Source organism: Chrysemys picta, chromosome 7, assembly GCF_011386835.1.
Source record: "Chrysemys picta bellii isolate R12L10 chromosome 7, ASM1138683v2, whole genome shotgun sequence".
Taxonomy (NCBI): domain Eukaryota; kingdom Metazoa; phylum Chordata; order Testudines; family Emydidae; genus Chrysemys; species Chrysemys picta.
In genome coordinates, this window is record NC_088797.1 from 123,649,461 (window position 1) to 123,665,361 (window position 15,901).

The following is a 15,901-nucleotide window of genomic DNA, read 5'->3' on the forward strand; positions in this document are numbered from 1 at the left end:
AATATCTACACATCTCCAGGGAACCTGCTATGTCCCTAAACCTTCAGTATACAGGGTAGCTGCTATCTTCCTTCCAGATAACAATTAACCAGTGCTAATTAGGCGTTTAAAGCCACTACTAGAATAATGGAAAGTTCCACTTTCTCCCCAGGTGACTTACTAATTAATAAACCCCTGGGATACTCTGCCTCGGGTGTCAAAACTTCCGGTGTCAATTTTCAGGCATAGGAAGACCATGTACTTTAGCTAGGCGTTAGGGGATCCTATGGGTAGGGGTCCCTGCCCTAGGGTTAGGGTTCCTATGGGTAGGTACTTGGAGCTAGGGTCAAGTTTCCTATGGGTAGGGCAGACAGCATTTGTTTTAACTTATTTTTTCTTTCTTCTCTTCTCCTAGCCGGAAGCACATTTGTGAATGACATTATAAATGTGCATGAAGTAATGAAAATATTGCCCAGTAGGTGCATTGAAAAGTTTCTTTTCCATCCCTCTCTTGGAGTAGGAGAGAAAAAGGGAGGCCTTTCTTAAGGTAAGCCCAGATGGTGGTATGTTCCCAATGTGCTTATAAGGAATGACCGGGATAATTCAATACAGAACTGTTGTGGAGATCCATGATACTAGATGAATAGAAGTCACAGCAGGGGTGGAGAGGTATAGCATCATGAGTCCCTGTATACTTGTGTTCTCCTTTAGATCTCTAGGGGACCAAAGAATTGCCAAAGTAGGCCCTAACAGGGTAAACTGCTCAAATTAGAGCAATGCATGCTGGATCCTTCTCTCTGCTGGATGGGGGAGAAGGAAAAGTTGGGGGCAGATACTTCACTTCATGCAAACTGTGTACGGGGCCAGGATTTCAGGAAAGTGCCAGTCCAGCCTATATACATTTTGGGAATGTTTGACCATCCTTAAAATACAGTAATTGCTATTGAACTCATAAATACTTCCTTATTTCCAGGGCTACTGATGGAAAGTCCTTCATTAATTATCCCAGGGATTCACGTGTGCCACTGGTGACTTTCTTCTTCTGCTCCACCCCCAGCACATGTGAATTGATGCAGTAAAATGTAGTCAGACCTGCTTGTTGCCTAACTCTTCCCTTGTTGCTTTTAGGTCTAGAAGTGTCATCTTGGGCTTGGCTCAGAGAAATGTCTTCTATTGTAAAATTGTGACAGATGCTGGAATTCAATGTGTGGAATATACCTGATGACTTTTGTTTGGGAGATACTGATTTATACAAAAAGAAAAATTTCCCTAGGGAACCAAAACCATCTGCTTGTGTTAGGTTACTTTCCAGGGAAGAAGTGCCCCTAAAATTGAATAGTTTATATCATAGCATCATGAGACAGGCATGATATCTTAACCCTTCTTCCTTCTGGGTGGGAGAGGGTTAAGCGGAACTGCTTCCCCTCACTCTAATCTGGTGTCAGGAATAAGGCCCTGCGGCTGTACCTGTTCAGACTCCTGACAGTCTGAGGAGTCAGCTAGACTGCCTGGTTCACTGAGGAAGCTATCAGGCCAGATCTTAAGCCAGGCAGTAACTTTCTGGCTGGCTCAATGCACAGGCCTGTGAATTCTCTGCCTCGCTCCAAGCCCTGCTTCGGTCCTGCTCCAACCTAGACCCTGCCCTGCACCTTGCCTTGTTCCAGTCCTGTCCCAGCCTTACTACTGCTTCTGAAACAACCCTGCTCCTGCCTTTTCTGACTCCACGTCTGTCCCTTGGCTCCAGTTCCTCACTCTGACTCTGTCTTGATCCTGAGCTCTGGCATTTGAACTCGGATGGCTGTTCTTATCTCTTGCTTTGACCTCTGATAGTAATAATTTTGCCATGCCTATAGGCGTGCTAGGTACCGTACAAAACACACAATTTGCCAACAACCTTGCTTTGTAAAGCTTACAATCTAGATTTCATACAGGCATAATGAGCAATGGTGAGTACAGCTCCAAAAAGGAACAGGGACGGGTGAGGTGGGCCAGAGTTAAATTGATAAGATCATACAGTGACTGAATTAGTTCATGTATGCTACTTGGTAGGGTTTGATCTAAACATCATGTAGTTCAGCGGTTCTCAACCCTGGGTCTGGGGCTCCCTGGGGGCTGTGAGCAGGTTTCAGGGGGTCCTGCAAGCAGGGCCAGCGTGACTCACTGGGGCCCAGGGCAGAAAGCCAAAGCCCCACCATGGGGGGCTGAAGCCCGGGGCCCCGAGCGCTGCCACCTGGGGCTGAATCAACTTAGCATTGCGGGACCTCCTATAGCATGGGGCCGGGAGAAATTGCCCTGTTTGCTACACCCTAATGCCGGCCCTGGCTTTTATATGCAGAAAAACAATTGTGGCACAGGTGGGCTGTGGAGTTTTTATAGAATGTTGGGGCAGGGGATAAGAAAGAAAAAGGTCAAGACCCCTGATGTAATTCACACCTTTGTAGGTTTCATGGGAGACATTAACTTCGTGGAGGGATTTGATGAGGAGAGGGTGGTTGGGTAGGTTTTGGAAGGCCTTCCATATGTAAGGGTCAGCATGGAAGAAAGTAGAGTTGCCTGTGGGAGGAGGAAACAAAAATAAATCCAGGCACAGCAAACTGGTATTAATTTTGCATAAACAAAAGGGAGTGGCTGCATTGAGGAACTTAAGCAATAAAAATGTCTTCACCTTTATACCAGCATGAATGACTGTTGCACTTAAAACTGGGGAGGTTGAAGGAGAGTGGTATTCTCTTTTGTTCTTCCCCAGCAAAAGGGGACAAATAGAACTATTTTTTACCGTTCCTTTCATACTCTGGGGCAACCTGGAGTACTTTACAGGAACAAGTTAAATGCCAGCAAAGGGGAAGTTAACAAAAATGCATGTTAAGGCTCAAAATTCCTACTGGGTGTCCCCGGGCAGGTATTTTTGGGCAGAACACCTGTTTTCTGAAATTATCTGCCTCGTGGGATGTCTAAATTAGTCATGATGGTGGTGAGAGAAGAGAACAAGACAGTAATCAGAATGAAAGGGAAGGGGAGGTAACCAGTATGAAGCATTGAAGGTTTTGTGGTACAAAATGGGGAAGAGGTGGCTGCTTTCATTTTGTTCCAATAAAATAAGATAATTTTTCAGTAAAATATTCAAGTAGACGAATAGGGGAAGATACTTTTTTATGGGGTGAGGGGGAAGAGGAAGAAAACCATAAACAAAAAGAGAAATAGAAAAGTAAAAAAGGTAAAAAGAAGGCATGTGATGCTCCAACTCTATTAGTGAAATATATTTTGGACATCTTTCTATCATTGTACTTCTGTAGGGAAATCCCCTTAATTTGTGTTTTAATTTGAATGATTTGATGGCAGAATGCTATTGGTGCTACTACTGGTCACTCGCTTCAAGTAAGCTAGGACAGCAGATATTTTACCATGTTTTGTGCTACAGTTTCCGGAAACTCACTATCAATTTCTGAGGGCTGTATGTAATAGCATCTTTTTACCTGTGTAGATAAAGATCATCAGCAATCCTTGTTCATGGGAATTGGTCACTTGGTTTCTGAATGCAGTCCGACGCTGTGAAGTATGAAGCAGAGATGCCTTCCCTGTTATGGGGGTTGGATCCTGTCTTTTCTGCATTTGCAAGACTCTACATTAAGGATATAAAGGAAATGAAAGAATCTAAGCAGGTTCCAGGTATGTGTGTCTGATTTCTTTGGTGTGTATTGAAATGTAATGGGTTTAATTAGTAATGGGTGTTATTGTAGAACAGTATCAGCTTTACAAAGTTGCAGTCTTAGTTATGTAGCACTGACTGTCCAAGGATCTCAGAGTCTTTTTGAATGCTGATGAGTGAGTCCTCAACACTCCTGTGAGGTAGGTCAGTATTGTCTCCATCAGAACAGCTGAGACACAGAAGTCAAAGGACATGTATTAATTTATGTAGAATTGTAGTGGCAGTGCTGGAAATGGAACTTAGGAGACCTGATGCCTTCTCCATTGTTTTAACTGGTATGAAAAAATCTCTCTAAAATTAAGAGACTTGTTTGGCACAGCAGAAAGGCTTCACTAACTTTCTCTGTATGTGTGTTGTTGGGATCTAATAAAGCTTAATTGTTTAAAAAAAATTGTTATGCTTTCTCCCCCTCAAACCATTTAAAAATGTTTATGGAGGATTTCCAGACTTTTCTTTTATTGCCTTCATGTTGAAAGGTGGCCACTTTATTGTATTTAAATGTTTTAAAAAAGCAGTGTGTTTTGTCTGGGCACATTCATAGGTAGTAGGAAATAGGAATGGGTTTTGCCTGTTTGGTTTCTAAATATGAATGAAGGATACTTCATGTATTTGGAAGCCTTGTGGTTCATTCTAGTTTCTGTGCTGACTCTTATGCCACACCTTTTATTTCCTAACCATTGTTTGAAATTGTATGCTTTGCTGTCTGTTTCCTGTGGAGCTCCAGCCAATATCGCCCACATATATACATTTTCTAATGCAGCACAGGGCTGACATTGGGTTGCTGTTATCACTAGGAAGAACCTAAACAGGCTGTAATGGGGTCTATGTACCCCAAACTATTTCGGGCAGGACTTAAGACTGTTCTTGTGGGGAGGGACAAGGGAAGGAAAACCCATAGGGAAACCTAGAGAGTTAATCATGAAAACCAGCTGGTCCTGAGTAGGTTTATCTACAAGAAAAGCTAGGTATATATATTTATCCCCTTGAATAAAAGAAGGTCCTTGGCATGCTTTACCCTTGAAGCACTGCTCTTGATTTTTGTTAATATATTAACTTTTCATTGACAATAGGAATGACGCTAGTCTCCTTCCGGAAGGCAAGAACTGGCTTTGTTATGGTCTCCTGACATCTAGTGTTGTGCCCTTAGGGACAACATGGAGTGTACAAGACCCAGCATATTTACTTCTGTGGAAATAGATATGATGGGTGTTTTCAAAGAACCTGTTGACCTGGGGCAGTGACCAAATATGGAGTTACTTCTGATGGTTAATCTTGTATTTTAAAATCTGAGATAATGGCCCCATTGTGCTAGGTGCTATGCAAACTTCAATGAAAAGAATGTCCTTGCCTTCAAAGAATTGACAGACTGTCATCTTTAATTACTTAATCTTTTCTTGATTTAAAAACAATAATACAGAGACTGTCTCTCTCTGTTCTGTGTGTTGTACATCACCTAGCACAGTGGGGTCCTGGCCCAAGCCTGGGGCTTCTAGATGCTTCTGCAAAACAATTAATAATAGCACACAGTGGAAGAATAAAAATTTTATGATCATCAACAAACATACTCTTGCTCTTCTTTTAACGTCCTAGACAACTACAGCACTTCTTCCTCTCCCAAATATGTTCTTGTATTTCTCATTTGTATGCCATGAGGTTTTATTTGAGAGAGATTCCTCATCTGCCACAATTTTTGTCATTAATCTTATAAATAAGGTGCTCATAAAGATGCCACCCTTTCAAAATTGGGGCATGCAAGTTTTCCCCACTTCCTGTGGATTTGTCTCTTTGCACAACCAAGGTCATTGCAGGTGTGTGTGTGTGTGCGCACACATGTACATGTGTGTATATTAACAGACTTTGCAGTGCCATATAAGGATGAAAAGTTATGGAACAAACAATCCTAATTCTCTTGTCCATCTCTTTGGTGGGGGGTGCACGTGTGCACATTCACTATATGAACTATCACAGGTCCTTCCAGCATGTCTTTTCCCCCCACATTCAATGCCATAGGAATAGAACCATACACAAATAAGTGTTCGGTGGGAGGCTGGTGGGGGAACGGGATGGGCAATGTATACATTTGCTGCCAAAATTCCCCCCTCTAATGGTTTTCTTAAAGACCAGATGCTGTTAAGTATATAATTGGCTAAAAACCAGTCATTAATGATAATTGGGAATGACTTAGGTCGGCACAAAGAGCAATGGGAGGAAATTAAAAAGTAAACATAGGCTGAACTTATGGGAAAACATCCTTGCAGTCAGATCTGTTTGATTGTGAAACAGACTCCCTAGGGAAGGGCCGGAAGGCCCATCACTCAAATTTATTTATGTCGGGATTGTACAGCTCACTAAAGAATGTGCTGTATGGAATGATCCTGCACTGGCACTGGGAGTATGAACTAAATGATCTAATAAGTCTTTTTCCAGGTCTAACTGCTAGGATTCTAGGAAACCATGACTAATCCCTTAGAACAGCACTGGGGAAAACATGTAAACCCAGCCAGCTTCTCTCCTGTTGTATATGGTGACATGAAGGCTGAAAACCACCCAGATAAAAGCAGCAATTGTGATGCCCCAGATGCCTTGAAATGAGAGTGGGTGTCAAACGCAACAACACAATGTAATTACAGCATGGAAATGAGCCTCTTTTTCAGTGTTAAAGTAATCTGGCTAGCTGCACTGACTCTGCAGTGTGACAGCACCTTATCAACAAAAAAGGGAAGCTATGAATAGTATAAAAGCAGGTTCACGAACAGCAGTCATTAAAGATTCTATGCTTCTATGATTTTGTACTGCTCAGTTAAAGATACGGGGCTCCAGCTTTTAGCAAAACTTTTAAGATCCCTGACCCTAAAGAGGTCAGCGGGCAGTTCCACATGTCTGATCTATCCATTATACCTCTGTTCAGACAGTCTTTGTAATGGGGACAGAGTGATGGCCAGGCTATATACTAGATAACTCTGTATACAGGCTATATTCTGTAGAACTATACACTCCCTTCTTCCTGCACCTCAGCAACTTTTTCTAGAAGCACAGGCCAAAGTTCTGTCTCTTCAAGACTTCTCGGAAAGCATTACACAGAGTTAAATCTTAGGGTTATAGTATGTAAAACCCAATAAATGGATATTAATAATTTCCAGGGAATTTTCAAAGAGTATTCTGTTTTGCTTAGAAAGTGTAAACATGGTGCACTCAAAACCTTGTAAATAAGTTTTTGGATATTATACATAACTTTTAAACAAAGCTACTAGACAGTACATCTACTGGTGTTTAATATATTGACTTTACCCCTTTTTGTTTCTGTAACAAACATTCAAATACAAGTTTTCAGCATAACATTTTCTATACTTCAGTGCACACACATCAAAACACGTCTCCTCTGATTGTGAGTGATTTCTCAGTCTTTATAGTGTGACCATAGTATGGAATAGCAAAGAGTCCTGTGGCACCTTATAGACTAACAGACGTATTGGAGCATGAGCTTTCGTGGGTGAATACCCACTTCGTCGGATCACATGCATCTGATGAAGTGGGTATTCACCCACGAAAGCTCATGCTCCAATACGTCTGTTAGTCTATAAGGTGCCACAGGACTCTTTAGTCTGGATCTGTAAAAGCCGCAAACACGGCTACCCCTCTGATAGTATGGAATGTGTGTCGTGGACTTTTCAGCGCTTGAGAAATGGCAGAATCTCAGTCCTTTTAAACACTTCAGAATCCTGTCAGGGGATCTCCACAACCAACACCATTCCAGGCTCTGGTTTACTGGCTCACTGGTTCTCTCAGGTGGTGGTGAAACAGAAGACTGTAGCCTGTATCCAAAGAGGTGCAGGGACTGAGACCCAATTCTCACAGCAGACAGACATATGTCTTGGTCCTGCATAGATCAGCCACTGACAGTCTACAGAGCTGTCTGTAACTCTTATATTTATCACACACACACACACACACACACACACACACACACACACACACACACACACACACACACACACACACACACACACACACACCTCAGCTCAGCTCAGCTCTCCAAGGGTGACCCATCCAGTTGGGTTGCCCACAGTGAACACATCATGTACGGCCTCCAAACAGCTGTTGAACGCATCAAGTCACTGCCACACCCTGTTCTGGAAACTTCTGGGTCCTTCTGAGTTGACATGACCTGCTCTCTGCATGTGTGTAGAGACATGGAGTGTCCAACTAAGATTTATGTCTCCTTCACACTGCTTCTCGCCTTACCTTCTTTCCCTTCAAGAAACAAAGTCAAATGCTGCAGAATAAAGCATGTGAGTTATATCAGAAATAACTGTAGTGGAGAATTTAAAAATTATAAATGTATATAGCTGTTTACTAAGAGCTTGATTGAGAATATCCTTCACCTCATGCAGGCCACAGGGTGACTGGTAGCTGGTAATGGATTTTGATAGCTACCATTCTGAGCAGAGTTTGAACCAGTGACCTAGAGATGGAGAAACTCCTGATTTAGTTCCTCAAACCATCCAGTTAAATAACTCAACAATATAAAACACCAGTATGTCACCCTTTAAAGAAATGCTGGCAAATGCTGTTTAAATCTCAGTGAGGTGGCTTTCTGTATGTTCTTATAGGGATTGGGAGTCAGGACTCCCAGATCTATTCCCAGCTGCACAACTTAGTCATTCTGTGCCTCAATGTTCCCATCTGTGAAAAGGGCAGAATAATGTACCGAGGACTGCCTCTGCACTGTACAAAAGTGAAGCAAGGCACAGTCCCTGCCCTGAGATGTTTACAGTGCAGCTGAAACATAATGGTGGTAATATTTGCCTATGTCAAGGGTGGTGAAGTATAATTACTGTATATAAACTGCCTTGGCATCCTTGGAAGAGTTTCTATATAAGCATTAATTGTTGTTTATGATTAAACATAGGGAGAAGACAAAAGGAAAGTGGTCAGTCCTGTAAATGACAGGTTTCAGAGTAACAGCCGTGTTAGTCTGTATCCGCAAAAAGAAGAACAAGAGTACTTGTGGCACCTTAGAGACTAACAAATTTATTAGAGCATAAGCTTTCATGGACTACAGCCCACTTCTTCGGATGCATATAGAATGGAACATATATTGAGGAGATATATATACACACATACAGAGAGCATAAACAGGTGGGAGTTGTCTTACCAACTCTGAGAGGCCAATTAATTAAGAGAAAAAAAACTTTTGAAGTGATAATCAAGCTAGCCCAGTACAGACAGTTTGATAATAAGTGTGAGAGTACTTACAAGGGGAGATAGAGTCAATGTTTGTAATGGCTCAGCCATTCCCAGTCCTAATGTTTCCTACTCTAGCCCTGATCTGCAGCTGCACAACAAATACACCCAACTCTGAGATCACAGCAGTGGATAATTCTTCAATGCATGTTGTGAGCTTTTGTCAGCACAACTTCCATATAAATTGTGTGGCTAAACACTTGTGCATCACCTTGAAAACTTGCCTGTGACTCAGAAATGTGAAGAAGTTAATTCCAGGCCCATTGAAGGTTATTGAAGACCTGTTCAGGCTATGTCTCTGGCTATGTAGAATAGGTTATTTTAGGGTTTTAATCAGTTTTGATTCCACACATTAAACTGACCTCCTGACTCTTGTATGTGCATTAAAATATCCCATGTCTTCCTTCATAAGGTTAGGGATTTGCCTTGGTGTCTTGAGCCAAATCTTTCCCTCTCCAATTCCTAGTTTTGTTCAGTGTGTCGTATGCTAGTTGCCAGCTGCCCATATCATATGGGTCTGCATCTCAGTGGGGCTGCAATCTTTTGAAATGGAAGATACTGTAATATATGCATTTAAAATAATTAGCAGTCCAGGTTATTTAAATCTCTTGAATTACCTTCTCTCCTTTCTACATAGTGTGTTGTTCTGATGGTATGAGCACTAATGCATTCTGTGGTTGTATATTTGGCATGTCGCATGAGTGTTTTACTTAAGCGTTTTTCATTTTGTTTCTCGATAAAGGTATTGGGTGGTCATAGTGGCTTCTGTATTTCTTAAGTGAATGCTGGGCAGAAGCTGACAAAAGGACTTTGAGGTTTCTCAGACATATTTTGATACTGAAAAGCGTTATCAAAGTCTGTTTCATAGAAGCATAGAAATGAAGTCTGGAAGGGATATTTTATGGGGGGACTGGTTGCAGTGGTTAAATGAGCTAGTAGTTTCCCCTGATACCTGCATCTTGTGCTTCAGAATCTAAGTTTGTCTATTTTAAATGGTCCCTTCCTTAACCCTTTTGGTTGTGAAAATAGCCTTAAAAATTTAAAAGATTCAGTGATTTCTGCCTCAATCTGTAGACAGCCTCAAACAGAAGTACAGGGAGATGTATAAACTGCTCATATTTATTTAAAAGAACATTTACTCTGAAGCCTAATGATGACAAATAAAATCACATTTAACTATTTTGCAGCTAGTCAAAATATTCAAGAAAGGAGAGAGAGGATCAAATTATGAAGACCTGTAGTGTCTGACTACAAAATTCAAAACTGTTGACATCTCCTTTTAAGTGTGTGGCACTAGTACTGTGCCTCAGTGTACTCAGTGAACTAGTACTACTATTTTTTCCCATTTTCATCGATCAGGTATTTTTGATATAAGTAAATATTTGCTAACTTTAAAACTCATTAAAAGAACAAGAGGATCCTCTTTCTAATGACGTGAATGGCTAACCAATGTAGAACTCCTGCAAGCAGTATTCGGTCACACTTAACGGAAATATTCTGTGTCTTTCTCCATAGGTATATTCTTTTATAATGGACATCCAATAAGACAGGTGGATGTTGTTGGGACAGTGGTTCTAACAAAAGAACGAGATGCCTTCTATAACTATGGAGGTAAGAAGAGTTTTTTTGTTTCTTAGCATTTCCTGGATTCCAACCTTCATAACCGTTAGAACCTAGAAGTTGTCTCATTGGTTTGGACCATTGTCTGTTCTTGAAAAGACACTCTTTCTTGATTATACTTTTCACTGTTTTATAACACATTTCAGACGAAGATTTCAAAGCACTTTAAAAAGGCAAGAAAGTATTATCCCTGTTTTTCAGGTGGGGAAGCTAAGGAAGCATGATTAAGTATCATTGATTTGCTGTGTGGCCTTGGGTGAGTCAGAGCAGGGAATAGAATCCAGGAACACAGACTCTTGCTCTTAACTTGTATGCAAAACTCTTATCAAATGTAAATAGATCTGATGGTTTCTGCAAAGAGGAAGTCACTTCCCTTTTCTCCTTACTAGCATGAAGGGATCCCTTCTAGTTTTTTTTCCCTTTTGCCCCCATGTCTTAGGACCAGAGTTTTAAAGGTATTTAGATGTGCAAAAATGCAGATAGGTGTCTAGTGGAATTTTCCCATTGGCATTTAGGTGGGTAGGAGCTTTTGAAAATCCACTGGGTGCCTATTTGCATCTGTAGGTGCCAGATAGCTTTAAAAAACTGGGCCTTAGCCATCCTGTTTTGCAAAGGCGTGCTAATTGGGATTCTGAATCCACCCATGCTATTTACTGACTGAAAGGTTGCTGTTCAATAAGACGAGTCACTTGCTCTCTACCCCACTCATAATAGAATATTTATGCTTCCCCAGTGCACCAGTCCTTACCTTCATCCACAAGGAGCTTCTCCCCTCCACTCCAACTTCTCCCAAACTTCAGACATTTTCACTAACCTAGCTTTTTTTTTTTTTTTTTAAACTCTCCTGCCAGGCCCTTGTACTAAATTGGAATTTCTGCTGTAAAGAAGGGCACACTGGAATAGTGATGGCACATCAGGTTGGCGGGGGCACCTGAGGAGAGGAAGGGTGGGATGGGACAGTGGTTATGGCATATGCCTGGGACTGGGGAGATCACCATCCAGTTCCCTGCTTCGCCAAAGTTTTCCTGTATGGGTTTGGGTGAGTCACTTAATCTCTTGTACCTCTGTTCCCCATCTGTAAAATGGGGATTATAACACTTCCTGCCTCGTAGGGGTGTTGTGAGGAGAGATTAAAGACTGTGAAATACTCAGCTGCTATGGTAATAGGGACCATGTAAATACCTAAAATAAGAGGTGGAAGGATGATCCGTGGTGAAAGTGAAGTCCGAAATCTAATGAGATCTTGTATTGGACATCACTTCAAATACTAAAGTGTCTCCTGTGTTTAGATTGTCTGTCTCTGTCTGCTCTGTTTTTGGCAAGCAGTTGGTATGGTTGGATGCTGCTGCAGTATAATAATAAAAGGATCTGAGTTTGCAAGAACATTTGAAGGGAAAGGGGGTTCCACATATTGGTCTAAGATAGCTCAAGACATCTGACCAGTGCAGGATACAGAAGAATAAAAACAAAAGAACCTGAGAATGTGTGGACTTAAGGTCTCGAATGCTAGGTCAGCAGGTTTGAATAGAGCTATCATCTAGCCTGCTCTCCTCCTACCTTTTTGCATTCAACTTTTGCCAAGATATTTGAGCAGTTGGAACAACGGTGGAGAAGACTTGTCAAAGGCACAAATGGCAGCTAGATGCCTAACTCTTTTTGAAAGTCAGTGGTAGTTAGGGCCTTCACTACCATTTGTGCTTCTGAAAAATCTCTTCCCTAAATACATGGCTGCATTTGTGAGGGTTGTCTCTTTCACTTTGCAGTTCTGTGACTTAGTCCATCTGAGAATCTTAAAGTACTTTAAAAACATTGAATTAAGCCTTGCTGCACACCTTAAAATGGGTAAATTGCCCCCAATCAGCAAATGGGGCTTGGATGGGGAATGAGGCACAGAGGTAAAGGCCAAAACTTAGAATTCAGGGGGCAGCTGTGAGTGCTCAGCGTTCTGTAAATCAGACCACTTATTTCTGTGCTTAAATATAGATATAGGGGCCAAACTCTAGGAACCCAGCTTCGTAAATCTTGGCCTAAGTGACTTTCCCAAGGTCATGGTAGAATTCTGTTTGGCAGGATCAGAACCTGTATATCTCAGTACCATTCTTTAACTCTAAGACCATCTTTCTGCCTCAGGTCTGACAGCTCTATTTCTGACCTTTTAAAAAAGAATTGGAATGGGGGCAGGGGAAAAAGAGTTGTATTGAGAACATTGGTGTGTCCTCTGCTGTCTCTGAGAGAATACCTAGTTTCATCATGGTTAGTTGAAGAGGAGTGGGAGTCAGGACTCCCAAAGCTTATTTCTGACTGTGGCTGTCTTGCTGTGTAACCCTGGACGAGTCAAACCAGCATTCTCCAAAGTGGCCTCTGATCTTGAGAGCCTCAATTGTTTTGGCTGCCCAACTTGAGATATAGGGCTGGAGGTGCCAAGCAGCGCAGTGATAATAATTTATGGATGCTCAGCACTCCTGAAAATGTGACCCAAGCTGCCTTGAGTTGACCACTCAAAATTAGAAGCTACTTTTGAAAATGTTAGTTTAAACCCCTTTCTGCTTCCATTAACTTCATTTTTATATATAATATAGTGCAATAACACCTAGAGGCATTGAATCAGGATTGTACTAGGTGCTGTACATACATACACACAAAGACATGGTCTGGTCCCAAAGAATTTACAGTCTAAATGTTAAAGGGTAGTAATACTTGCCTACATTGTGTGGATTTTGTAAGGCCTAATTAATATAAGATACTCTAAGATGAAAGGGGCTGTAGATGTGCAGAATATGGTAGGTGGGTTTTGTTTCAGTGTGTTTATGATTTTACTTAAAATATTTGAGTTAACATTTGCAGTGCAATTTTCAATAGATGCAGAGAGAGGATGCTGCAAAAGTCTAAATTGAGGACTACTTTTGGCACGTGATTCAGAATAAGATGAAGTATTATACTATTTAGAAAAATAATGCAAATAACGTGTCCTTCTATGGCTGAGCCAAAGGGGTACTGACAAAACAAGTAGGGCTGTGCTGTGGGTTAAGATCTCTTGGAATGCCAAGACCAATTGTTTCCTTGATTACTGCAATTCTCTTACAGTGGATGACAGTACTGGGGTCATAAACTGCATCTGCTGGAAAAATCCCAGGGAAGCAGAAAAGCCTTTCTCAGGTAATGTATGAGTACATAACAGTTTTCAGCTGTGACTTAATAACACTTCCATTTGTGTGGGTTTTTTTTTTCTTTTTTCAGATTGTATGGTAAATTATCAAGTCAACACAAGAGCAAATTGCATTCACAGGCACAAAGAATATTTACAAGTACATCCTATAGTCTGGGCTGCTTTGAGAGGCTTACCCTGTAACATAGTTTCTCCCTATACAGTCGTCTTGTGCTGTTACTAATGGTGATGCCAACAATAACATTGCATCTATGACCATTAGTACCACTGCTTATCAGAGTAATGTAGCGTTTGTTTGACAGTACAAAGAATTTTCTTCCTATGGCCCATTGTGTGACCTCATCTGGTTAAAAAAAAAAATATCTTGGAAACTTGCCATTTGTTACAGCTGCAATTTGCAAACCGAACCAGTTGACTTTTGTGGCCTGTTCTGTTTTTTCTCTGATACATCATGCATGTGTGTGCCCACCATTTTTCAGTTTGTGTGGATATTTGTTTTTCCTGCTCCCACATGTATGTGGCCATCATTGAGTGCCATGAAAATAGCCTATAACCACCTGAAAACATGAAGGAAATTGTTCAGTGAGCTGAACTGTTCCAAATCTGCAAAAAAGTGGTGATGCAGTCCTTGGAGATCAGTAGTAGTGAAATTGTTTACTTATGTCTGGCTTCCTTTCCTAAGGCATTTCCCCCCTTGCTACTCCCTTAACTGCTTTACACTCAGATTAGGGGTGTGGAAAAGTCCATTGAAGTCTTGCACTGAATTCAAGAGGCTCTAGATCAGACACATTTATAACTGATATCACACTGTCACCCTTGAGGTCAGTTATACGTTGGGGGAGAGGGGGAATTCTCTGCTGGTGTAAATGGGTGGAAGACTTTTGAAGTCAGTGGAACGGTGCTCATTTACACCAGTAGATAATTTGGCCCTGTGTGTTTAACAGAGCTGATTTTAATGCATGTGTCACTCCCAAATAAATATATCAAGGTAAAGCATTAATTTCCAAAATCTAATACGCCAATAAGGCCACCAAGTTTCTTCTGGAAGGTGTATTAGTCTGTGTTCGTTCTGAGCAGGTTAGCAAATGGTGCTGCTACCTTTTTTGTAGAATATGATCTGTTTTCTTTGGATAATCTCTTTCCATTGGTAAAATAGCTTATAATTTATAAAACCGTCTGTTGGAAGAAACAGGCAGATTCTTTTCCAGCCTGCTGCAGCCATGATTGTAGCTGCCAGGATCATGCTTTAGGTTTCATACAATTAAGGAATCAGCTTGACTCTCAAGCAAAGGTGTTACATAAATGTGAAGATCTGTCAAGATACATTCACATCATTACAGGCACAAAATGGCACCACATGACTGCTTTTGTGTTACCTCAGATGACTCAGGCTTTCCCTTCTATATGGAGATATTCCTTCCTATCTCATAGAACTGGAAGGGACCCTGAAAGGTCATCGAGTCTAGCCTGCTGCTTTCACTAGCAGGACCAAGTACTGATTTTGCCCCAGATCCCTAAGTGGCCCCCTCAAGGATTGAACTCACAACTCTGGGTTTAGTAGGCCAATGCTCAAACCACTGAGCTATCCCTCCCCCTATATGACAGCGCTGCTGATTTTGCTGAGCCTAACAGTCTGCAAGGGATGCCGAATTTACAATTAAAATCTTTGTTTTTGATCACAGTTCAGGGTATGTTCCTGGTGAGAAATTGAGATGTGTTTTTCCATGAAGAACAATACCTGAATAGTTTTTTAAAAAAACAAATAAGTAACTGCAGAGCCTTAAACTAAAAACGGACACATCAGAGATGTGCTGCCTGGGAACTCCAATGATGCCAAGCATGCTGCCCTCTTTAATAAGATGGCACCATGAAACTTAGGTTCTTCTTCAAGTGCTGTTCCTGTGGGTGCTCCATTTCAGGTGTCTGTGCGTCCTGGTGCCATTGATCGGAGTAGCAGTGTCCCTCTGGATTGCGCATGCACAGTGATTGTATTGCGGCGCCGTTGGAGCCACATCTAGCACGCATGCGCCCTGACCCCCTCAGTTCCTTCTCAACTGTTCTCAGCCTGAAATGGAGCTCCGTAGCAGTGTCGACGACAGCATAGGAAAATAATTAGAAATAGTTTGAATTAATTAGTGATATTTAAGTTTTAGTTTGTTAATAGTTTCCCATCTCCTTTTTCCTTT

General features: G+C 41.4%; 1 protein-coding gene across 11 annotated transcripts in view; it reads left to right on the plus strand.

Annotated features, from left to right (window-relative positions):
• The window catches only part of STN1 (STN1 subunit of CST complex), an 83,386-nt gene that overhangs the window by 18,769 nt on the left and 48,716 nt on the right, over positions 1–15,901 (plus strand). For all 11 annotated transcript variants that reach the window (XM_042855205.2, XM_042855207.2, XM_042855202.2 and 8 more), the window contains 4 exons: positions 395–526; positions 3,461–3,645; positions 10,445–10,540; positions 13,634–13,705. In XM_042855205.2, coding sequence (XP_042711139.1) covers positions 3,513–3,645; positions 10,445–10,540; positions 13,634–13,705 — 301 coding nt within the window. In that variant the 5' untranslated portion in view covers positions 395–526; positions 3,461–3,512. The remainder of the gene's footprint in view (positions 1–394; positions 527–3,460; positions 3,646–10,444; positions 10,541–13,633; positions 13,706–15,901) is intronic.